General features: G+C 42.4%; 1 protein-coding gene across 2 annotated transcripts in view; it reads right to left on the bottom strand.

The window, feature by feature from the left end:
• The window catches only part of DGKH (diacylglycerol kinase eta), a gene marked incomplete at its 5' end in the record, with an annotated part of 167644 nt that overhangs the window by 63258 nt on the left and 79956 nt on the right, over positions 1–24430 (bottom strand). For both annotated transcript variants that reach the window (XM_080613420.1, XM_080613421.1), the window contains 2 exons: positions 2154–2234; positions 3454–3564. In XM_080613420.1, the coding sequence (XP_080469546.1) occupies positions 2154–2234; positions 3454–3564 (192 nt within the window). The remainder of the gene's footprint in view (positions 1–2153; positions 2235–3453; positions 3565–24430) is intronic.

Genomic DNA, 24430 nt, shown 5'->3' with positions numbered 1-24430 from the left:
AGAAAATATAATTTTAAGAAAAGCTGGATTATCTTTTTTTAAGATGGAAGGGAAAAAAAAGGCAAAAAAAATGTTTCTTTTTATTTATAAGGAGTATTGCTGGAAAGCTAACCAGTCACCCCACCCCCAATCCCTCACTCCAAATCAGTGCAGGCAAGGCCAGAGATGTCTTACTTCACTGAGCTGTGTTGCCAGGAGACTGGGTTAGGCAAACACAAAGAAAAAAGCCAAAAGATTAAGAGAGATGATGAGTATTGCCATATTTCACAGTCAAATCAGGTGACACTTCAATCCAGGAGAACTATAAATCACTCAAAATGAATTTGAAAACTCCTGAGAGAAAACACTGTTTGCCCTAATTTAACCAGGATATGAAATAGTGCCTCCAAAGCTGTTAAAGCTGCAGCCCCTGAGATTTCTTTTTTCACTATTGTCTTCCCCAGAAGTCTCAATATAAGATACAAAAAATGCTTCTGGTGAAGAATGAGATACTGAGCGGCCCTAAAGGATTATAAAGGATACCCAAACAGCAAACATTGTCAGGAAAAAAAGAAAGGAAAAAAAGTAAAGAAAATACCAAAACCAAACATGCCATTTTTCTTTCCCTACACCCCAGGATCATAAAATCATGGAACATCTCAAGTTGGAAGGGATCCATAAGGATCATCAAGTTCCCCTCTCATTGCAGGACTACTTCAAACTAAATCATATGAGTAGGAACATTGTCCATACACTCCTTGAACTCTGACAGGCATGGTGCCATGACGACTTCCCTGGAAAGCCTGTTCCAGTGACCAACTACCCTCCCAGTGAAGAACTTCTCCCTAACCTCCAACCTGAACTTCCCCTGGCACAGCTTCAATCCATTCCCTTGTATCCTATAGCTGGTCAGCAGAGGAAGATCAGCACCTTCACCTACATTGCTCTCCTTGAGGAAGTTGTAGACTGCCAAGAGGTCACCCCTCAGTGTTCTCTTCTCCAAGCTGAACAAGCCAAGTAACCTCAGCTGCTCTTCATAAATCTTGCCCTCGAGATTTACCATCTTGGTCATCCTCCTCATAGATTGATGTTCCTATATTGAGGTGCCTAGAACCACACACATTTCTTGAGGTAGGGCCACACCAGTGGTGTAGAGTAGGACAATTACCTCCATCTGCCAGCTCGCTATCCTGTGCTTGATGCACCTCAGGACAGCTCTCTGGCTGCAAGCGCACCCTGTTGACTCATATTTAACTTGCCATCAACCCAACCCCCCAGATCTGTTTCCACAGGGCTGTTCTCCAGCCTCATCCCCCAGTTTGTATGTATAACCAGGGTTAATCTGTCCCAGGTGGAGAATCCAGCATTTAGGAAATCAACATTTTAATAGAGAATAATGGATCTGCAGGTTAAGAAAAATTGTGGTATTGCAGACTGCAGGAGAACTCAAGACCTCCAGATGGACAACTTTACCCACAATCTTCCTCATAGCTAATTCTTGTTCACAAAATTTACTTTTCCAGAAGTTAAGAAGGACATAGCAGAGGAACTGTGTCAGATGTTATCACTTAGTTCCAACAAAGCAGATCAAAAATAAATGGCAAGACCTGTGTGCAAAACACACGCGAACTTACAAAAACAGGAATTTATGAACACTCTTTGTTTCATATATCAGTATCAGAATCAACATACAACTGTGAAGACAGCTTTTCCATGTGAATTGGAAATATAAAGGGATATGACCAGCAATAAAAAAAATAAAAATAAAACCACACTTCAACATGACAGGAAACCAGAAACTGTAAGAAATTAAAACAGTAATACAAATACATTTGGATCAATTCAGCATGCTCCCTCAAAAAGAAACCACAGCCTAAAATCAAGCTTTACTAATAAGTACTAATGAAGTACTAGTACTGAATCTTGCTGTATTTTTAATGCCTTATATAATCATCATCTTCTGAAGCAACTGTTATCTAACATGCTAATTTCTGCTAAAAAATAAAATCACAGAAACAAATATATCAATAGCTGATGTTACGTTATAGCATTTCTAAATAAAGGACATTTTGTTTCCAAAGAGAGGAAAATAAGAAGCAATTCAGAGGATTCTTGTTTTTCTTAGTAACAGCCTATCCACAGCTTTCAAGACCAGTATTAAAATGGATCCATACCGTGAAGCTGTTGTTGACATTTTTTGTGCTTGATTCAGCTACGCTGGCATCTGACAGGTCAACTTCATCAAATATTAGAGACTGTGAATGGAAAAGAACATAAAAACATTAAATATAGTCTGAGCCCACTTTCAGGTATGCTTACATCTGTGCTTTCATTTCCTTGTGTCCATTCCAATTGGAAAATCAAAATAGAAAAAAAAAAAAAAGTGGTGAAACAAATGTTGAAGTTGTCAGCGTCAGTCTAAGCAATGAACTGAAATTTGCAGTAATTGAATTGTGCATTTAATGGACAGTACAAATATAGTCTTAGAAGAAAAATGCAGTAATATACTGGGGAAAATAGCATTAAAATATTGTCCCTTATTTCACAGATGTTTATCTCCCATTTCTGTGTAAGAAATATGATAATCAAGAAAAGCAGATAAGCTACCATCTTTTTAAGTTTCATCCTGGAAATGAGGTTGGAATATTCCATGAGGAAATCAATGCCCTTTTCCTACTCTTCCATTTTTCTAAGAAATGCTCTGCCTAAGACCTTCATGATGAACTTCAATGATGAACTTGGAAGTCCTGGGGTAACAGTTGGACATGACGGGGTTAAAGGCCTTTTCCAACCTAAAACAGTTCTATGATTCTATACATAAGAAGAAAACATAGAAAACACTGATGATGTGGCACTATCTGAGCCATCCCAACAAGCTAAAATGCTCTCAGTCCCGGCTCTGAGGAGGAGAGAGGAAATGTCTTTCTGAAAGAAGTATTCCCCTCTGCCCACCCCCAATTTTCTCACCAAAAATTTCAATTAATGGGAAACAGCTTTTTCCCTTGTATATCAGTTTTGGCAGAAAATCTTCCTATCTCGATTTCACATAACCATTTCCACCTCTCTAATGGCAATATGGGCATCAGATTAGAAGTGTTTTAATGGAATTCAGTTTGAAGGATGACTTCTGAGCATTACCCAATTTTTATGTTTGGGTTTTCTTTAACATTAGATTTGACTGCCTGAGAACCACCCCTCAAAAAAACCCCACAACTCCTTAAGATGAATTTATTATTTGTCTGAATATTCATAAAGGTTAAAATATTAAAATAACTGATAAACTTCACTAAATAATAAAAAATCAAGAGAAATCATCAGCCTTCTTTAGCTAAATACACTACATCTTATATACAGCAGTTTTTAAATAAAACAATTACTAAAAATCATTACATTATTATTATTATTGCACTTATAAATCTAAACAAAATTGGAATTACAGGTATATAGCATTAGACACTAATACTACAGAATTACCTTTGAATCCTTAGCATAGTAAAGGGTACGCCCTCGAAGTTTGAAGTAACGCTTTTTCCACCTCTGAAAAGAACTGGTTTGCTTCAGTAGTAATCCTTCTTTTATACTTGTCTGAAAAACATTGAAATACAGAAGACCAGGTAAATAAATATCTAAATAGCCACACATAGAGATGAAATTTACACCTTTTAAAATTTATGTTACACCTCATATAACTGTGAATTTAAACTTGTCTCTATTCACATAAAATTGAGACTAATTCTCTGTCAATCAGACTTTGCATTGCTATTTTTCAAACAATGAAAATATTGGCAAAATGCTGATTTTACATATAAACTGAAAAGGCAGTCAAGAGGCATATAATTATTCTGAAGATGAACACAAAATCATTCCATTGTCTGGATAGCTGCAAACCCACAAATATTAAACCAAGCAATAGCTGACGGTGGCACAATTCTGAAATAAAATGCTAAAAGCCATCTATACAAGGTAATTTCCAGTTCCAAATTTGATTATGTTGACAAGAAAAACGATTTCCACATAAGCACTAATTCAACAAGGTACTTAAATGTGTGTCTGATTCAAGCACATGAATTATGCCTTTAAAATAGAGGGAATGATCCACTATGATGCAAGCCATGCATGACTTCAAGTGCGTTGGTGAACTGAAGCCTGCAGCATGAAACCAGTTTCACATTAGGAATAATTATTACGTGGAAAGTTTGAGAACAGTAACAGCTAGGGATATTTTTACCAGGCAAATATTTTTAGTCAAAAAATGTTTTGCTGATCCAAACCTTTCCAGTGCAGACTTAACCCTGCCTACATAAACCCCATTTTTTGAAATCAGCGTGACACAAATTAGTGTATTTTGAACATGCATGCTGCTTTTGCCAGTGTGTGTGGGATTCATCCAACCTATTACAGAAATTCTCCACTTAATCAGATGAAATGACATGACACAGCATACTAATTGCACGAGTCTTGAAATTAACTTCCTTCAGCTTTGAAGCACACAAAATGCAAGTATATTAGAATATTAGGAGGAGGAGGAGGTGGCTGGTCTCTTCTCCCAGGTAACAAGTGACAGGACAAGAGGCAATGGCCTCAAGCTGCACCAGGAGAGGTTTAGCATGGATATGAGGAAAAATTTCTTCACTGAGAGGGTGGTCAGGCATTGGAACAGGCTGCACAGGGAAGTGGTGGAGTCACCATTCCTGGAAGGGTTCAAAAAACATGTAAATGAGATCCTTAGTGACATGGTTTAGTGGTGGATTTGGCAGACTTGGGGTAATGGCTGGACTTGATGATCGTAAAGGTCTTTTCCAATCTAAGTGATTCTATGGTTCTATGATTAAATTCCAAAATGGCCTCTAATATTCCCAGAATATTTCCAATTTGTAGTGTAGTAACATGATGCAACTCAACACAATTTCTAGACAATGTGATATAAACATCAGTTGAAGTTATTCTAGAGCTTTTAGAGAATTAAGCAAGACCTGACCTAAAGTTCATGAACATCTTCTGTTATCAGATGTCAAATTCCCCTTAACTTTAACACAAGTTAATAAAAATACAGAAAAAGTAGAAAGCACTCTAATGTTCCTACCATTTCCTTGAAATGAGAAACATTGTTGTTACGTACATACATTGCAGCCTTCATTTAGACATTCCTAACATCACAAACTAAGAATATGGTCCAACAATCACAAGGCAATTGAATTAATGCTCTCAAAAAAAGCAACCCCTCAGATGAAACATAGCACCTGAAAGTTTGGATTTATCTAATTTCAGACACTAACAACCTGAACCAACACACACTGGGTCAGCCCTCCGGCTCCAGCTAAGGGGCAGCAGTTTCCAGCTGATAGGGTCTGCTCACCACACATCATTTTAAGATTGCTTACAATTTTCTGACTAGACCCTAGGATAAGTTTGTTGCCTATGATATAAATAGATTTAATCAGTTACCAAATACAAACACTTATTCAAAGCTGTCTGTTGTAGCTGTTCGGCACTTCTGTTTCATATCGCCCTCTGAGGTTTACAAAGCTCATCACACAGGATGGGAGCAGATGCCTTGTGTGTTTATCAACGGCCAGAAAATGTAAGACCAGAGAAATTCAGTTGCAAAGGAACAGTACTCCAAATACACATCAAGCCCTGACTTACTGGAAAAATTTCCAAACTGGAAGGAAATCCACGTTCCCTAAAACACACTGTGCGTACTAGAAAACAAAGGCATACATCGTACTGGATATTTTCAGGAATTTTTAAATATGTTCAAAGAACATAAATCTCCCTAAACCTTGAGCTCTGACTCACTAAAGAATTAACTCTTTCATGTCATTTTTATGTCTGCATAAGCCATTTCCCCCTATTTCTACTCAACCCTTAAAATACCAGTCCTAAAATCAAACAACTAATATCAAAATTAAATCTACTTTGAAAATCAGCCATTTAAAATTAACTCCCTAAAGCTGGCACTAAAAACCTATGTAGGCTTTATAGAATGTAATGTTTACATTTTACCACCAACGCTGGGCTGAGGGTTGAGCATCTTAAATAGACAATTCCATGGCTGCAGGCATCAACACTGAGCATAAAGTATTGGCCCAATATCCTTAATTAACTTCATTTAGCTTTTAAAATGTGCAAAAAACTTCCAGCTGCCAACTGAGTAATTTGCTAATAACGCTTTCCTGAATCTACACACAAGTCACAAGTCAGAGCACTTACAGTAATTTGAGATTGGAAGGGGCCTCTCAGGTTGTTGAATTTGGGTCCACATTATCGCTTACAACCAGGTCATGTGAAGTTTTCCAAAAGTGTATTTTCAGGCTATAGGCACACCTTAAGAAAGACCTTTTCCTCTCCCAACAGCAATTAAGACAGTGCGCCAAGATCTAGCTGTTCTGAGAAACCTTCTTCTAATTAATCTCAGCTGGTCATTAAATCTGAAGCATAAGCAATAATCACTGCCAGTTATATTAACTATTTTCCTACAGTAATGGAGGAGAAACAAGAAGTGCACATCCCGTGATCCCATGTTACTTCTCACTCTCACATAACCACCTCTTATCTGCTTACTAAAACCCCTGACTTCCTCATACAGCACCTTGTATCATGTAGTAATACAAGATTCCTCCAGAAGTATGGGACTATAATAATGATAGGGTAGGGTAGAGTAGAATAGAGTACAGTACAATACAATATGGTACAGTACAGTAGAACAGAACAATTAAGATATAATCCCTAACAATCTTTACTACCTTAGCCATTAAAAATCAGGAAAATGATTCACAATATTACAGTCACAACATCACAGTGCTCCACAGCAGTATGTTTTCCTGAAGAAATATAATTATAAAAATCATCACCACATTCCATAAAATTAAGGTGTACATTTGTGATCAATTATCCAAGAATGCTGAATGTAACTCTACATTGCCATAATGTAAATGACAAAAATAAATGGGATTTGTGGGGGTTTTTATCACTTAAAAAATTGGAGGCATTCTATATCTTAGATTCTTCTATATCATCAGATTTTTAAATATTCAGTATACAGCAGTCCAAAATTAGAAGCTAACATTTTTCATTTCAAAGACCACCAACTCCAATACCTTCACTCAGTTCGTAAAGTCTCACATTTGCACAAAATTCAATTTTTTAGTTGCTTCTGCTGCTAGGAAGACCCAAATAAAGAAGAAAATATTTGGAACTTAGAAAACACTAAACTGACTATGGGTGCATTACTGGCAACTGCAAACTAAAACACTAAATGATTACAGATAGAACTCTCCTCCCTGCTCCTTTTCAGATATATAAGTGGACATGCTGCTTAAAATGTGTCAAGAAAGTGAAGAAAAGAACATCAGGAAATTTCTGAAAGTGAGGAGAATGAAAATGAGAACAGGAAAGGCCATAAAACAGGGAAGGTCAAACTTAAACAGGAAATTAAGAGGGTGAAGAAGAATTTAAGATCACCCTGCAACAGATGCTCATGCTGAGACTAAAATGGTCCTTAAATACTCTGAAAGATGAAAGACAGCTAGGGGGTTGGTGGGATCATTTTTCAACAGAGGCCTGAAAAGGATATTCAAGGATGAGAAGGTCACAGTGAAGAAGCTCATCAAATTCTTGGCATCTGTCTTTACCAATGAAGCCGATGATGCGGTATCTCACATGCCGTGTTCTTCGTAACATCTTCATCAACATGAAGCACTAGATCAGCTAAATCCCTAAGTCATTGTGGACCAGATGGCACTGACCTGAGAGCCTTGAAAGGACCACTAATCCTAACTTCCAATCCTGCTAAGACAGTAAAGTCCATACAAAAGGATAATATTGCTGAGCCCATATACATCCAATGGGAAAAAGTCAACAGAACTTTTGTAAAGCAAAATACTGCCTTGCTACCTGCAGTGATTTCAGGGGGTGGAGGAAAAGTATGTGGATAAATGAAAATCCAGTGGACTCAGATTTTTAGCAAGCCTTTGACAAGGCTTCCTACAAATGATTACTGAATAAATTAAGTTAGAATGGAATTGGAAAAAGGGGCTTTTTGTGGACTTACAGTTGCCTGAGGGATAGGAAGCACAAGTAGACCTTAACAGTCACTCTCTCTTCTGGATTCCCAAGGAATCAGCTTTACTCAAACTCAATGACCCAAAGAAGGATTACACAATGGAATCTTCAGACTTGCATAAGATACTCAAGAACACTTCAAGACAGCAGATTTCGGCCTCTTCAGGAACCTGCTTAGTAAGGTTCCATGGGATATAGCCCTAGAGGGCAGGGGGGCCCAAGACTGTTGGTTGATATTCAACGATCACCTGCTACAAGCTCAGGAGTGTTGCATCCCAACTAGAAGGAAGTGCAGCAGGAGGGCCAGGAGACCTCCTTGGATGGATAAGGAGCTGCTCAGGAAATTCTGAGGGAAAAAAGAGGCTTATAAAAGGTGGAAGCAGGGACAGGTGGCCTGGGAAGAATATACAGATGTTGTCCAGGAAGCTAGGGACCAGGTTAGGAAAGCTAAGGCCCAGTTAGAATTAAACTTGGGTACGGATGTTAAAGATAACAGGAAGGGATTCTATAGGTATGTAGCGAATAAAAGACAGACTATGGATAATGCAGGCCCCCTCCGGAAGATATCAGGAGAACTGGCTACACGGGATTTGGAGAAGGCTGAGGTTTTCAATGACTTCTTTGCCTCGGTCTTCACTGGCAAAGGCTCTGACCGCACCACCCAAGTATTGGAAGGTGGACACAGGGACTGTGAGAATGAAGACCCTAGGCCCACTGTGGGAGAGGATCTGGTTTGAGACCATCTTAAAAACCTGAACATATAGAAGTCCATGGGACCTGATGAAATCCATCCGCGGGTCCTGAAGGAGCTGGCGAATGAAGTTGCTAAGCCACTGGCCATCGAATTTGAACAATCATGGAAGTCAGATGAAGTTCCCGACAACTGGAAAAAGCGAAATATAACCCCCATTTTCAAGAAGGGGAAAATGGATGACCCGGGGAATTACAGACCAGTCAGTCTCACCTCTGAGCCTGGCAAACTCCTGGAGCAGATTCTCCTGGAAGGCATGCTAAGGCACATGAAAAACAAGGAGGTGCTTGGTGACAGCCAGCATGGCTTCACTAAGGGGAAATCCTGCCTGACCAATTTGGTGGCCTTCTATGATGGGGCTACGGAACTGATGGACAGGGGCAGAGCAGTTGACGTCATCTACCTGGACTTGTGCAATGTGTTCGACACTGTCCCACATGACATCCTTGTCTCTAAATTGGAGAGACATCAATTTGATGGGTGGACCACTCGGTGGATAAAGAACTGGTTGGATGGCCACACGCAAAGAGTTGTGGTCAATGGCTCGATGTCCGGCTGCAGACCGGTAACGAGTGGTGTCCCTCAGGGATCAGTGTTGGGACCGGTCTTGTTCAACATCTTTGTCGGTGACATGGACAGTGGGATTGAGTGCGCCCTCAGCAAGTTTGCCGATGACACCAAGCTGTGTGGTTCAGTTGATACGCCGGAGGGAAGGGATGCCATCCAGAGGGACCTCGACACGCTTGTGAGGTGGGCTGATGCCAACCTTATCAAGTTTAACCATGCCAAGTGCAAGGTCCTACACCTGGGTCGGAGCAATCCCAGGCACAGCTACAGGTTGGGCAGAGAACAGATTCAGAGCAGCCCTGGGCAGAGAAGGACTTGGGGGTGTTGGTCGATGAGAAAATGAACATGAGCTGGCTTCAGTGTGCGCTCGCAGCCCAGAAAGCCAACCGTATCCTGGGCTGCATCAAAAGGAGCATGACCAAGAGGTCGAAGGAGGTGATCCTGAGCCTCTGCTCTGCTCTCAGGAGACCTCACTTGGAGTCTTGTGTGCAGTTCTGGTGTTCTCAACAGAAAAAGGACATGGAACTGTTGGAACAAGTCCAGAGGAGGGCCACGAGGATGATCACAGGACTGGAGCACCTCCTATATGGAGACAGGCTGAGAAAGTTGGGGCTGTTCAGCCTGGAGAAGAGAAGGCTGTGTGGAGACCTCAGAGCAGCCTTCCAGTATCTGAAGGGGGCCTACAAGGATGCTGGGGAGGGACTATTCACTAGGGACTGTAGTGACAGGACAAAGGGTAGCAGGTTCAAACTTAAACAGGGGAAGTTTAGATTGGATATAAGGAAAAAGTTCTTTACTGAGAGGGTGATGAGGCACTGGAATGGGCTGCCCAGGGAAGTTGTGAATGCTCCATCCCTGGTGGTAATTAAGGCCAGGTTGGATGAGGCCTTGGGTGGCATGGTTTACACAGTATCACAGTATCACAGCATGTTAGAGATTGGAAGGGACCTCAAAAGATCATCTAGTCCAATCCCCCTGCCAGAGCAGGAACACCTAGATAAGGTTACACAGGAATGTGTCCAGGCGGGTTTTGAATGTCTCCAGAGAAGGAGACTCCACAACCTCCCTGGGCAGCCTGTTCCAGTGTTCTGTCACCCTCACTGAGAAGAAGTTTCTTCTCAAGTTTAAGTGGAACCTCTTGTGTTCCAGTTTATACCCATTACCCCTTGTCTTATCATTGTTTGCCATTGAGAAGAGCCTGGCTCCATCCTCATGACACTCCCCCTTTATATATTTATATACACTAATAAGGTCCCCCCGCAGTCTCCTCTTCTCCAAACTATAGAGACCCAGCTCCCTCAGCCTTTCCTCATAAGGGAGATGCTCCACTCCCTTAAACATCTTAGTCGCCCTGCGCTGGACTCTCTCCAGCAGGTCCCTGTCCTTCTTGAACTGAGGGGCCCAGAACTGGACACAATATTCCAGATGTGGTCTCACCAGGGCAGAGTAGAGGGGAAGGAGGACCTCTCTCGACCTACTGACCACCCCCCTTCTAATACACCCCAGGATGCCATTGGCCTTCTTGGCCACAAGGGCACAGTGTTGGCTCATGGTCATCCTGCCGTCCGCTAGGACCCCCAGGTCCCTCTCCCCTACACTACTCTCTAACAGGTCGTTCCCCAACCTATACTGGAACCTGGGGTTGTTCCTGCCCAGATGCAGGACTCTACACTTTCCCTTGTTATATTTCATCAAGTTACTCCCTGCCCAACTCTCCAGCCTGTCCAGGTCTCGCTGGATGGCAGCACAGCCTTCTGGTGTGTCAGCCACTCCTCCCAGCTTAGTGTCATCAGCAAACTTGCTGATAGTACACTCAATTCCCTCATCTAAATCATTGATGAATATATTAAATAATACTGGTCCCAGTACTGACCCTTGAGGCACTCCACTAGATACAGGCCTCCAACTGGACTCCGCCCCATAGACTACAACTCTCTGGCTTCTCTCCTTCAGCCAGTTTGCAGTCCACCTCACTACCTGATCATCCAGACCACACTTCCTCAATTTAGCTATGAGGATGCTGTGGGAGACTGTGTCAAATGCTTTGCTGAAGTCAAGGTAGACCACATCCACCGCTCTGCCATCATCCATCCACTGTGTTATTTCCTCATAAAAGGCTAGGAGGTTGGTCAAGCATGACTTCCCCTTGGTAAAGCCATGTTGACTGCCCCTCATAACCCTCTTATCCTTGACATGCCTTAAGATGGATAAGGTGTTCCATCACTTTCCCAGGGATGGAGGTGAGGCTGACCGGTCTATAGTTACCCGGGTCCTCCTTCTTGCCCTTTTTGAAGACTGCAGTGACATTTGCTTTCCTCCAGTCCTCAGGCACCTCTCCCGTTTCCCAAGACTTGGTAAAGATGATGGAGAGTGGTCTAGCAATGACTTCCGCCAGTTCCCTCAGCACCCGCGGGTGCATCCCATCTGGACCCATGGATTTATGGATGTCCAGATTGCTCAACTGGTCCCTAACCCATTCCTCATCGACTAAGGCAAACTGCTCCAGTGACCTGACTTCATCTGAGGTCTCAGGAGTACAGGGCTCTTCAGGACTGCCTCTGGCAGAGTAGACTGAGACAAAGAAGGCATTCAATAACTCTGCCATCTCTGTATCTTCTGTCACCAGGGCACCCATCCCATTCACCAGTGGGCCAACCTTGCCTCTGGTGTTAGTTTTATCAGCTATGTATTTGAAAAAGCTCTTTCTGTTGTCCTTGACCCCTCTGGCCAGATTTAATTCTAAGGAGGCCTTAGCCATCCTAGCTGCCTTCCTACATCCTCTAGCAGCAGCCTTATATTCCTCCCGAGTGGCCAGCCCCTCCTTCCATGACCTATAAACTCTCCTCTTCCACTTGAGCATACCCAGCAGTTCCTTATTTAGCCATGCAGGTCTCCTGGCCCTCTTCCTTGACTTCCTACGTGTCGGGATGCTCTGCTCTTGAGCTTGGAATAAGCAATTCTTGAATGTCAACCAACTATCTTGGGCCCCTTTACCTTCAAGCAGCCTTGCCCATGGGATTTCCCCTAGCAATTGCTTGAAAAGGCCAAAGTTTGCCCTGCTGAAGTCCAGGGTTGCAATTCTACTTGCTATTGTACTGGTCCTACCACACAAGATCCTGAATTCCACCATCTCGTGGTCGCTGCAACCAAGGCAGCCCTCAACCTTTACTGCTTCGACCAGCCCCTCCTTGTTAGTGAGGATGAGATCCAGCAGTGCTCCTCTCCTGGTTGGCTGATCCACCATTTGGATGAGGAAGTTATCATCCATACACTGGAGGAACCTCCTGGACTGTGGCTGGGTTGCTGAGTAGTCCTTCCAGCAAACATCAGGGAAGTTAAAATCCCCCACGACGACCATGTCCTGTGACTGTGAGGCCGCTCTCAGCTGCCTGTAGAGGGCCTCATCAACTTCCTCACCCTGATCTGGTGGCCTGTAACAGACACCCACAACAGTATCGCCCCTGCCAGCCTGCCCCTTAATTCTCACCCACAGACTCTCAACTCGCTCATCCCCTGTTCCTGGACAGAACTCAGTACATTGCAGCTGCTCTTGCACATAAAGAGCAACCCCACCACCCCGCCTGGCTGGCCTGTCTTTCCTGAAAAGGACATAGCCCTCCATGAGTATATTCCAGTCATGTGAGCTGTCCCACCACGTCTCTATAATTGCCACCAGATCATAATCTCCTGACTTAACACAGGTCTCCAACTCCTCCTGCTTATTTCCCATGGTGCACGCATTGGTGTATAGGCATTTCAAGGAGGGAGCTGAGCTCACCAATTTCACCCTAGGATTATAGGAGGCCTCCCAGTCTTCATCAATTCTAGAGTGCTGCCCCACTGGGGCAAGCCCAGTTACAACCCCATCCCCCTTCGAATCTAGTTTAAAGCTCTCCAAATGAGCCCTGCTAATTCATGCCCCAGCATCCTTTTGCCTCTGTGAGTTAAACCTTTCCCACGTGCCATCATCCGGACTGGAGCCTTATAAAACCAGCCGTTATCAAAGAACCCAAAGCCCTGCCTAAAGCACCATTCTTGTAGCCAATTGTTTACGGACTGAATTTTCCCATTCAATCCCACATCATCACCGGAAGATGGAAGAAGTGAGGAGAAGATCACTTGAGCCCCAGACTCTTTCACCATCCACCCCAAGGCCCTGTAGTCTTTCTTCATCCCCCTCAGACTGCGGGAAGCAGCTTCCCCCCCACCTGTCTGGAAGACCAGCAGCGGGTAGTAGTCTGTCGGGTGCACCAGGCTGGGGAGCGCCCTGGTGATATCCCTGATCCGGGCTCCAGGCAGACTACACACTTCCCTATGATGAGGGTCAACTCTGCATATCGGGCCCTCTGTTCCTCTCAGAAGGGAATCGCCTACAACAATGACTTTTCTTTCTTTCTTGTCAGAGGCAGTCTTGAGGCGTGAAGTCGACCACCTTTTCCTATGTGACCTTGTAGTCTGGCCTTGCACCACATCCTCACTTACCTCTCCATCAAGATCCAGGGCCTCAAACCTATTATGGAGGGGCACCTGGGGAAGCAGGGCAGGAAGGGAGGAGGGTTGCCCACGGTTCCGAACTGGAACTCGCTTCCAGCCCTCATTGTCTTTTTGGTCCTTTACCTCTGCACGACAGCTACAGAGCAGGGGCTGTCTCGGGCCATCCCCCTCTGTCTGAGAGGACAGGGGGTCCATCCCCTTGTTGGGGGTATCTTCCTGGAACCGTTCCTGCTGACATGCTAGGGAGTTACTCCACCAGTCGATCTCCCTTTCACACTCCCTGATGGTCCTCAGCGTCTCGACCTCCTCCTTAAGTTCTGCCACCAATCTAAGCAGATCTTCTACCTGCTCACACCTCACACAGGTGGAATGCTGGCCTCCCTCCCTCAGCAGCAGCAGGCTCTGGCACTCCCTGCAGCCAGAGACCTGAACAGCCACGGTTTGGGACGGGGTCTCTGTCTGAGTTGCTACAGTCTCCTTACTGCAAGCTCTCCTTCTGGAGGCGACCATATTGGTCAGCAGTCTGGGACACCAGCAACAGAGTCCACAACACGACCTGCTTGTTCCTCCCTGCGCCTGCTGGGCAGTGACCGGTCGCTGCCCTTCCAAAGGCTCTTTCAAGGCAAGGGGCAGGGGTGCGGTCGCCGTCACCGCGGGAACGCCCCCTGCCACGTCAGCCGCTCTCTCGCAAGGGCTGCTGGGGCTTCGGGGATCGGGAGATGTCGGGAATCGCGATGTCTCTGCGCTGTCCCCTCTGATTTTCCTAATCTCTTCTGACCCTCGTGGTCTCTGCAGCGTGCCGGCTCCGGCTCTAGCTGTGCTAGCTCCGATCAGCTGACTCTCAAAGTCAAAAGGTAGCAGGTTAAAACTTAAACAGGGGATGTTTAGATTGGATATAAGGAAGAAATTCTTTACTGAGAGGGTGATGAGGCACTGGAATGGGTTGCCCAGGGAGGTTGTGAATGCTCCATCCTTGGCAGTGTTCAAGGCCAGGTTGGATGAGGCCTTGGGTGGCATGGTTTAGTGTGAGGTGTCCCTGGCCACGGCAGGGGGGTTGGAACTAGATGATCTTAAGGTCCTTTCCAACCCTAACTATTCTATGATTCTATGAACATCCTCTGTGACACTTCCTATTCATATGACTTTGCAAAGTTGATTGTTGAAATAAAACCAACCCTCTTCTTTTTAGGTATTGTGGAGGCTTTAGGACACTTTCACCATCTGCACAGGTATGGCTTTAGGCAGACTGAGTCTTCATTACACTACAAAGTAAAGTATCGCAGCTCATATTAACTGAGAGATGCTTAAAATATTCCATGTGTTCAGCAGACCAAAAATTACTTTTATTATTAAAAAATCTGACAATCAAACTCTCAATTTTGATTAAAATTATGACCCAGGAATTCCAAGCTTGTGATTTGCTTGACAACCTCTGTACAGCAGCTTCCATTACTGTCACTATGCTGACAGATCTTTCATTAGTTATGTCAAAATAAAAATAGATTTTTATCAGCCAAGAATGAAAACTTCATCAGCTGCTCAGTGCAAGGTTACATTTGTATTGAAGATTCCTGATCATAGTGAGCGGAGCCTGACACCTGAAAATTAAAACCAAACCAAGAACTATGTCATACCTATGAATTTGTACAGTTAAAAATGGTCCAAAAAATTGAAAATCAATATGATTATGTTGACTATATAACACTGCCCTTATTTCAATAACTGATCACACAGTGGAACATGTGGAGCTATATCACGGAGTACCTAATTTGCCTCAACAGAGATGCCCCAGACTGGAGATGCTGGCACATCCTCCAGGTTACATTAGTGACAGAGAAATAAGGCATATGATTGCATATGCTCAGTCTGTCATTGTTGATGACAATTATCCCTGCCCCACTGAAGAATGAAACAGTCTGGCTAGCTTTGAGCAAACTCCTTCCAAAATCTCAGTGACAGCCAGCTACACTACCCGCACCTCCCCACCACAACACTAACCTGTGATTAAGCATCCCCATTTTTGTGTAATAATAAAACAGGAAGTTATTCCAAAGTTATTCTTATATTATGTATTTCTGGAATCATTTATGTGGATGAATTCTAGCCTAAATGAAACTGTAGTAGGAATAAATGCAAGTATACAGCCCATGCCATGCACTTCTTCCTCAGTCTTGTTCCCCCTACATGCTCCCTTCCAGCCTATGCAGACGAAGTGGATTTTGCATTACTGTTATTAAAAAATAATAGCAAAAAGGAATAGTTTTCAGCTTCCTTTACTTGGAATATATGGTAGTGTAATAAAACATGAAGTAAATATGAAATTGCAATGAATTGCCATAAATAAAAACATCTTAGTAGCAAAGTGAAGTTCAATTAGCAGATTGCTTTAAAAACAGAGGCTATAGCACACATCAAAAATGAGTGGGATATTGCCATTGCACTGAGAATTAAAAAACAAACAAAACCCCCTATTTTAGATATAAACTTGTACTAGACTGAGAATTGGGAGAAGAAACTTTATCTGCAGTTCAAGTATTTAAACTCCTAAATTCCATGCATGTACATATTGATCTCACTCTGTGTTCTCATTAATCAGGGCATGAAACAGCTGTAACACTCCGAAAAAGGATAAAACACTTCACAGGACTGTGATTTAGTGACAAAGATTCAAGGGTCTCGATGTCACACAACTCAGCTAATGTAGTCTTAGAGCAGTATTTTAAAGCTACCGTTCGGAGCTTCAATAGCTCTTGCTTTTAAATTACACAAAGATTTAAACTAACCAAGTCTAACTGATTTTGAGGCAGAAGAATACAAATGGTGTGCATTTCAGGAAGAAAAAAACTTGAGAAAAACCTGAACCCAAACCCCATAATAAACAGTCAAAGCACAAGGCTGGCAAGATTTTTTTCCTTTACCAGTTATTTAGGTCTTGGTCTCAACTAAATAGGAGGAGCATTCAACAGACTTGCCAGTGTGTAAAGCAGATGAAGTATAGGTCCAAAATAAACCATTTTCCCACCTCACACAGCAAAATGAAAAAAAAAAAAAAAATCCCATTACATTTCCACAGAAAAGAGCAAACTCTTCCTCTAGTTCTATCCAGTGTTAATACGCAAAGAACATCTAATCAGTTGAGGAAATCACAAAATCATATAAGAAAAAAATATTAAACACTGCTACGAACTTTCAAGCAATCCTTTCTTGAAAGCAAAGCCTAAGTTAAGCTTGTCATAACAAACCTTCTGTGTTTTACTTCTTGAAGTTTTAGGTTTTGCCCCTCTGAGAATGTTTAAACAAATTCCAGTGATGCTGTCAGATTCCCTAGGAGCTATGCTGGGTCGAAAGGAGCCTACGCAAACCCACTTAGAGGCTGTGCCTCTCCAAGGAAAGCCAGGGAACAACTCTTTTCCTTCTTGCAGGCTTTTTCCGTACCTCTATCTGAATTCCACTGCTCAAGTTACAAAAGAAAAAGCTTTTAGCAATTGAATTCACACAAGGCCAGGAAGAGTTGTAGGATAAAATAGAACAGTTCGGTTGGAACGAACCATACAACCATCATCTAGTCCAAAACATACACATTGAAACACACAATATCAGGAAATATCAGTGTCACATAAATGTGTTTTAAAAGAATAAGTTCTTATAATCTTTGTATTTATTCACTTATTTGAAGAGATGAAAATTGTAAAAATACCATGCCATCCATTCACTCCTTAACTTTTTCTAAATTACTGTTTCTAGAAAGTGACTGGTCATTGCAGCTGATCTCTTACACAAAAGTCAGGTCTATATCGACAAATAGACACCAGTTTCACAGACAGTCCTGTGATCTGCAGAGTCCTGATATGTTTAGAATTACAGAGAAGTTTATTAACTGAATACCCCAAGCATTCCTGAATTCTTATAGTGTTTCCAATTGCTGCAGATACAGAGACTAAATGCTTTAATCTAATTCAGTGGCTGCACTCCATTGCAAGTTTATATTGGCCCCAATTTTGTTTTACTGGATGGCACATAAAATCCTGGATACACATTAATCATGTCTTGAATTACATTTTCTAGTATTTTTCCACTAACAGTCTTAGCTTCATACTCTCCTTCTCAAATAGTTAAATCAAGGAAACCTTTAATTCCACAATAACTCAAAAGCAAGACTCTCTTGCTTACCTAAACAACTTTTGAGGCATGAGGAGACAAATAATAATATATTTCTCACTACTGAGAAAATCAGCTTTAAGTGAGAAGGCAGCTAAAATTATACTAGTGAAATACACAACAAAGGAAAATAGAAAAGCAATGTATGGCAAGAAGCACTTAGAACAGCTGTATTAGAGCACTATCTGTATTAGAGACAGCGAAAAATCCTTTTGCATTATCATCAGAATTATTTAGAGAAGGCAGAAATACAGAATAGATATGCCATAGATTGGAAATCTATTCCCAGTTTGACCACAGGTTTTATGTGTGACCTGGGAAAAATCGGTTACTGTGTGGTTTTTTTACTCCACTTGTGGAGTTTTTGGTCTCCACATTCTTCTCCACAAGAGTCTGGTTGTGATTTCTAACCATTTTATCGTACGTCTCACTAGAAGTGGCATTTAATAAATTTTTTTCTTTCATTTCTTTTTGGATGATGGGGACTTCAGAAATATTTAAAGGGGAACTAAAGAATTCACAATTCCTATCCTTTAGTATCAGAATGATAGCAAAAAATGTGGAAAAGCACAGAACTGTAAACAAAGCTGTAGGATAAAAAGTTGCATTTCGAGACAAGGAATAACACAGAACTTTTTACACCTTGTACTCTGCAACTAATACTGGTACTGTAGGTTTAGGTTACATATATATTCACAATTAAGGAGCATAGTTGTTGCAGAATCACAGAACAGTTGATGTTGGAAGGGGCCTCTAGAGATCCATCTAGTCCAGCCACTTCCTCAAAGCACCATCTTGAGCAGTTCACCCAAGACTATGTCCAGCTGAGTTTTGAGTATCTCCAAGGATGGAGACCCCACAACCTCCATGGACAACCTGTGCCAGTGCTCAGACATCCTCAAAAGGTCCAGTGGACTTGTGTACATTCAGTTTAAATACTTCCAAACTTGATCCTCCACCCATGGTCTTGCTTGCTCCTGACTTCCCCATCAGTCTCAGGGACCCGAGATTGAAGAAGACTGGTTTTACCAATAAAGACTAAGGTGAAGAAGGTGTTGAGTATTTTGGCATGCTCCATATCCTTTATCACTGGGTCCCCTCCCTCATTTAGCAGAAGGCACAAGTTTGCCCTAGTTTTCCTTTTTCTGCTGAGGTACCTGTAGAAGACCTTCTTGTTGGCCTTTGCACCCCTTGCTAGATTTAATTCAGGTGGGCTTTGGCTTTCCTAAGCCCATCCCTGCATGACTGTTCCTCTAAATTCCTTCTGGGTCACCTGCCACTGCTTTCATCTTTTTATGTCAGCTTTTTTAGAAGCACCTTGTTCACCCATGCTGTAGACCACTCTTAAGACTATAGCACTAACAGCCAGACTCTGATTCTGCCTTTCACTCTACCTTCTGTTAGTTCTAAAAGTGAAATTCCATCTAGCAAAACCATACCTTTTTTCTACATTTGCTTTTCCTATAATTCCTTACAAATATTACTGAGGTACCCCTTGCCCAATTTCTCCCAATCAGGATTTTTTTATACAAAAATCTAGCACTTGTAGACAATGACTGGAGCCCAAATTGGCACCAAAAATTGGAGTTCTGGTTACTGCATTTTAATTAATTGGGAGTTATTAAATTTAGTAAGTAAATATAATATAGCTTAGTCTATTTTGAAGGAAAATATAAATAAAACTAGTTTGTGATACAGTACTGAATAAGTGCCAATCAGATCTGAACGTCACTTCCCAGGCCACTAACAGTCCCCTGTAACCTCTGATAGGTGGCTTATGCATTGTACCTCAATTCTGAACAGGTAGAAAAGAAATAACACTTTCTCACCTCAAAGAGATGTTATGCTGATACATTCAGCAGCTACATATAAATATTACTTGTATATCTACTGAACCACTATAAAGTTAGGAAATGGATTATTACCACAAGAGTGCTGATGTATTCCCCAAACAGCAAGGCACTTTTAGTAAAGGACAGGGTCTCAGTTGTTTCTAGCAATTCTCATGGTAAAATCCTATTTTTCTTCCCAATCTTTAGCAGCAACCCTGGTGGAAGCAGAATTCTCATATTACAATGAGAGGAGGAAATTATCTTTTGAGACGGCCAGAGTGGAAAGCAGAAGAATAATATACATCGGACCCTCCTTTCCCCTCTGTTTACTGACAGGAAATAAGAGCCTGTAATTACTTTTGAATTCACATTCCCTTTGTGACCAGGCTCATTCATGAACATGCTATTTTTTCTCATTCAGAAAACACAGTAAAGCTTCTTCTCCCAAAACACACATTTCTGACCAGAGCAGGGCAGACCAGTAATTCTAAAGAGTTTTATACACCATGGCTCATGCTTGTCTATCCATCTAGGAGCCTCTTTTCCGACTCTAAATAGGCTCTGGTTCTTACTCCACGTCCAAATCCTTGAGTTGTGGAATATAATGCAATGCGCTACTTCAGTCCATGGGAAAATCAGGGAGTAGATCCTCTTGAATCATTTTTCTGGGCATGTGAAGGAGGAGGAGGTAACTGGACACACTTAGCATGATCCTACCAAAGGTAAAGTGTGCCTGAACATCAGGAAATCTTTTCTAGTACTATTGCATCAGACAGTAGCACAGCACCTCCCATTCCACTTGCTGTTCCACAGGTTTTATTGCTAAAATAGATCAAATGTTTTAGTCACTCACTTCTCTTTTTTCAGTGAATTGAGCAGTTAAGTATGGACTTCTCCTTTTCAGGTTTAACAGGTTGACGGTAATTTTTTCCATTTAAACAATTTAAATTGCTATTAACAAAACAACCCTAGTATAAAACCAAGTAAAACTAGGAACATAGAAATAAATGTGCTAGAATAAAACTTGACTGTAGTTGTTATTGGTTTTTCTTTAATTGAAGAAAGTACTTTCCATATTAATAAATTCTCAGTTTTATAAAACCTGTCACTTTACATATCCATTGTGTTAGAAAATTTGGCACCTTGAAGGTAAGAGCATTTATGTGGTTTACAAGTGTGCTTGCTTTCAGATTGTGATGCAAAAGCTACTTCCAGGGGAACTAAAAAAATATTCTGAAATCTTCATTTAACAATGTATCCTCCATACCAACTAACAAAATCAGAGACTCATAAAGGGCCTAGAAGAGGCATAAAAAGATCTTTTAGTCCACATGCTCCTCCAATGCAACACTGACTGTATACAGATTTGCAGAAACAGGTTACCCATTATAGAATCATAGAACAGTTAGGGTTGGAAAGGACCGTAAGATCATCTAGTTCCAACCCCCTGCCATGGGCAGGGACACCTCACACTAAACCATGTCATCCAAGGCTTCATCCAACCTGGCCTTGAACACCGCCAAGGATGGAGCATTCACAACCTCCCTGGGCAACCCATTCCAGTGCCTCACCACCCTCTCAGTAAAGAATTTCTTCCTTAGATCCAATCTAAACTTCCCCTGTTTAAGTTTGAACCCGTTACCCCTTGTCCTGTCACTACAGTCCCTGATGAATAGTCCCTCCCCAGCATCCTTGTAGGCCCCCTTCAGATACTGGAAGGCTGCTATGAGGTATCCACGCAGCCTTCTCTTCTCCAGGCTGAACAGCCCCAACTTTCTCAGCCTATCTTCATACGTGAGGTGCTCCAGTCCCCTGATCATCCTCGTGGCCCTCCTCTGGACTTGTTCCAACAGTTCCATGTCCTTTTTCTGTTGAGAACACCAGAACTGCACACAAGACTCCAAGTGAGGTCTCCTGAGAGCAGAGCAGAGGCTCAGGATCACCTCCTTCGACCTCTTGGTCATGCTCCTTTTGATGCAGCCCAGGATACGGTTGGCTTTCTGGGCTGCGAGCGCACACTGAAGCCAGCTCATGTTCATTTTCTCATCGACCAACACCCCCAAGTCCTTCTCTGCCCAGGGCTGCTCTGAATCTGTTCTCTGCCCAACCTGTAGCTGTGCCTGGGATTGCTCCGACCCAGGTGTAGGACCTTGCACTTGGCATGGTTAAACTTCATCAGGTTGGCATCAGCCCACCTCACAAGCGTGTCGAGGTCCCTCTGGATGGCATCCCTTCCCTCCGGCGTATCAACCGAACCACACAGCTTGGTGTCATCGGCATTACCTTATTCAGGTGTCCCATGTTTTCACTTGAAATTTTTTTCTGGCCATTTGTTGGCAAAAAGGTCACTATCCTTCAGCATCTGCATCAAAAGACAGTGCAGAATCTAGCTGGAGGCCTGCAGCTAGTGGTGTTTCCCAGGGGTCAGTAGTGGGTGGAATCTTCATGAGTGATCTGGATGAAGGGCTAAAATATACCCTCAGCAGGTTCACTGATGATACAAAACTGGAAGGAGTGGCTGATACACCTGAAGGCCGTGCTGCCTTTCAGCAAGACCTGGACAGGCTGGAGGGTTGGGCCGAAAGGACCTAGTGAAGTTCAACAAAGGCAAGTCCTGCACCTAGGCAGGAGTAACCCCATGCATCAGTACAGGCTGGGGACTGACCTACTGAAAAGCAGCTCTGCAGAGAAGGACCTGGGAGTTCTGGTGGACAACAAATCAACCATGAGCCAGTAATGCACCCTTGTGGCCAAGAAGTCCAATGGTATCCTGGGGTGCATTAGGAAAACTGCATGTAGATGTCAAGGGACATGTCAAGGGAGGTGATCCTTCCCGCTGTACTCAGCCCTGGTGAGGCCACATCTGGAGTACTGTGTCCAGTTCTGGGCTCCCCACTTTAGAAAAGCCAAGGAATTACTGGACAGTGTGCAGTGGAAGGTTATGAAGATGATTATGGGACTGAAGCATCTCTCTTATGAGGAAAGGCTTACAGGGCAGGGCCTGTTTAGCCTGGAGAAGAGATGACTGAGAAAGGATCTTACCAGCGCATACAAATATCTTAGGTAAGGGTGTTAAGAGGATGAGGCCAGTTTCTTTTCAGTGGGGCCCAGAAACAGGATTAGGGGCAACAGGTATAAACTGAAACACAGAAAGTTACATCTGAGTAACAGGCAGAACTTCTTTCATTTGAGGGTGTCAGAACACTGGAACAGGCTGCCTAGAGAAGTTGTGGAGTCTCCTTTTCTGGAGATATTCAAAACCTGCCTGGACGTGGTCCTGTGCAACTTGTGAACCTGCTTTGGCTGGGGGATTGGACTAGATGGTCTTCAGGGGTCTCTTCAAATCTCAACCATTCTGTGAATCTTTCCTTTCAACATGAATGAGGTCTGCATCTGCCTTTGTCAGCCATTCTTAGACTATTCCCATAAGACATTTGCCTAAGATGTTCTTAAAGTCCCCAATTACAGAAATCTTCTATCACTAAAATGTTTTCCCTTGTATAAACCTCTCTTGTTGCACTTTAAACCCGTAACATGCTGTTGTAAGACAATGACACAGATGTAAAACATCAATAAATGAACTCAAAACTCAAGGGCTGTTCCTAATTCACAGTACTTTGTAAGGAGAAAAACAGGGAGAACAGCAGTTACTTGACAGGACAATTGTCATTGCTTTTCACATGGCACATCCCAAATTTCTTTTGTTAAAATCACAGAAAGTTTTCATCAGGAGTAAACATTAAGAACACACAGTTATTAAATGGGTCATAAGGTTGTTCTGCTTTTTGACCAAACTAATAAATTTGCATCTAGGAATATTTTAAAACAGAACAAAGATGGAGAATTGCAAATGTTTTTCCACAGTGAATAGAGGTTATGAAAGTCTTGTATCCTGCTACATACTAAGATTAGGCTTAGCATACAGCACATAAGGTAGATATGACTATGCTGTGTGAAACCTTTCCATGAAGTACCATTGTCAAGAGCATTTATGAGCAAGAAGCTCTACTCTCCTCTGGGATGTGGATTGAGTGTCCTATTTATTTCACTGGCATTTCACATAAAAGTGGAAAGCATGGAAAATATTTTTTTTAAATAGATGTGATTAATCAGATTTCTTCTTACATTTCCTGATCATGTTCCTTTGGTATCTACTTTCTTCTGTTTAATATACTTTTATTCTCATAATTGCTTACTTGTGTTCAATACAGATACTATAAACTTTTGAGACTCATTCAATTTCTAAGGATTAAGTACTTAAGCTACATCTGCAGTCGCTGTCTCTTCCCTATAACAGCTGGAGGACTTTGCCAGATAAACCCTAGAAGATCTTGCCCATGCTGTCTCCTATGTTCTGACAGTCACAGAAGGGAAGATGCAGCCACTGTGCAACCTTTCAGATTAAGCAGCTAACAATAGTAAGTCTGAGTTGAGACAACGCAACTAGGAACTTCAATGTTTGAGGCACAGACGCATGTTTTGGGACCAGTAATCTGGAATAGAAACGTAGTGCAGGTGCTCCTTAGCTCTAAACGCACCAAAACTTCTGTGCCAGACCATCTCGTTTTCTCTGTACACTTGTGCT

This window comes from Psittacula echo (assembly GCF_963264785.1).
Source record: "Psittacula echo genome assembly, chromosome: 3".
Taxonomy (NCBI): Eukaryota; Metazoa; Chordata; class Aves; order Psittaciformes; family Psittacidae; genus Psittacula; species Psittacula echo.
Note: the sequence above shows the minus strand (reverse complement) of the source record. Positions and strands in the feature narration are given on the sequence as shown.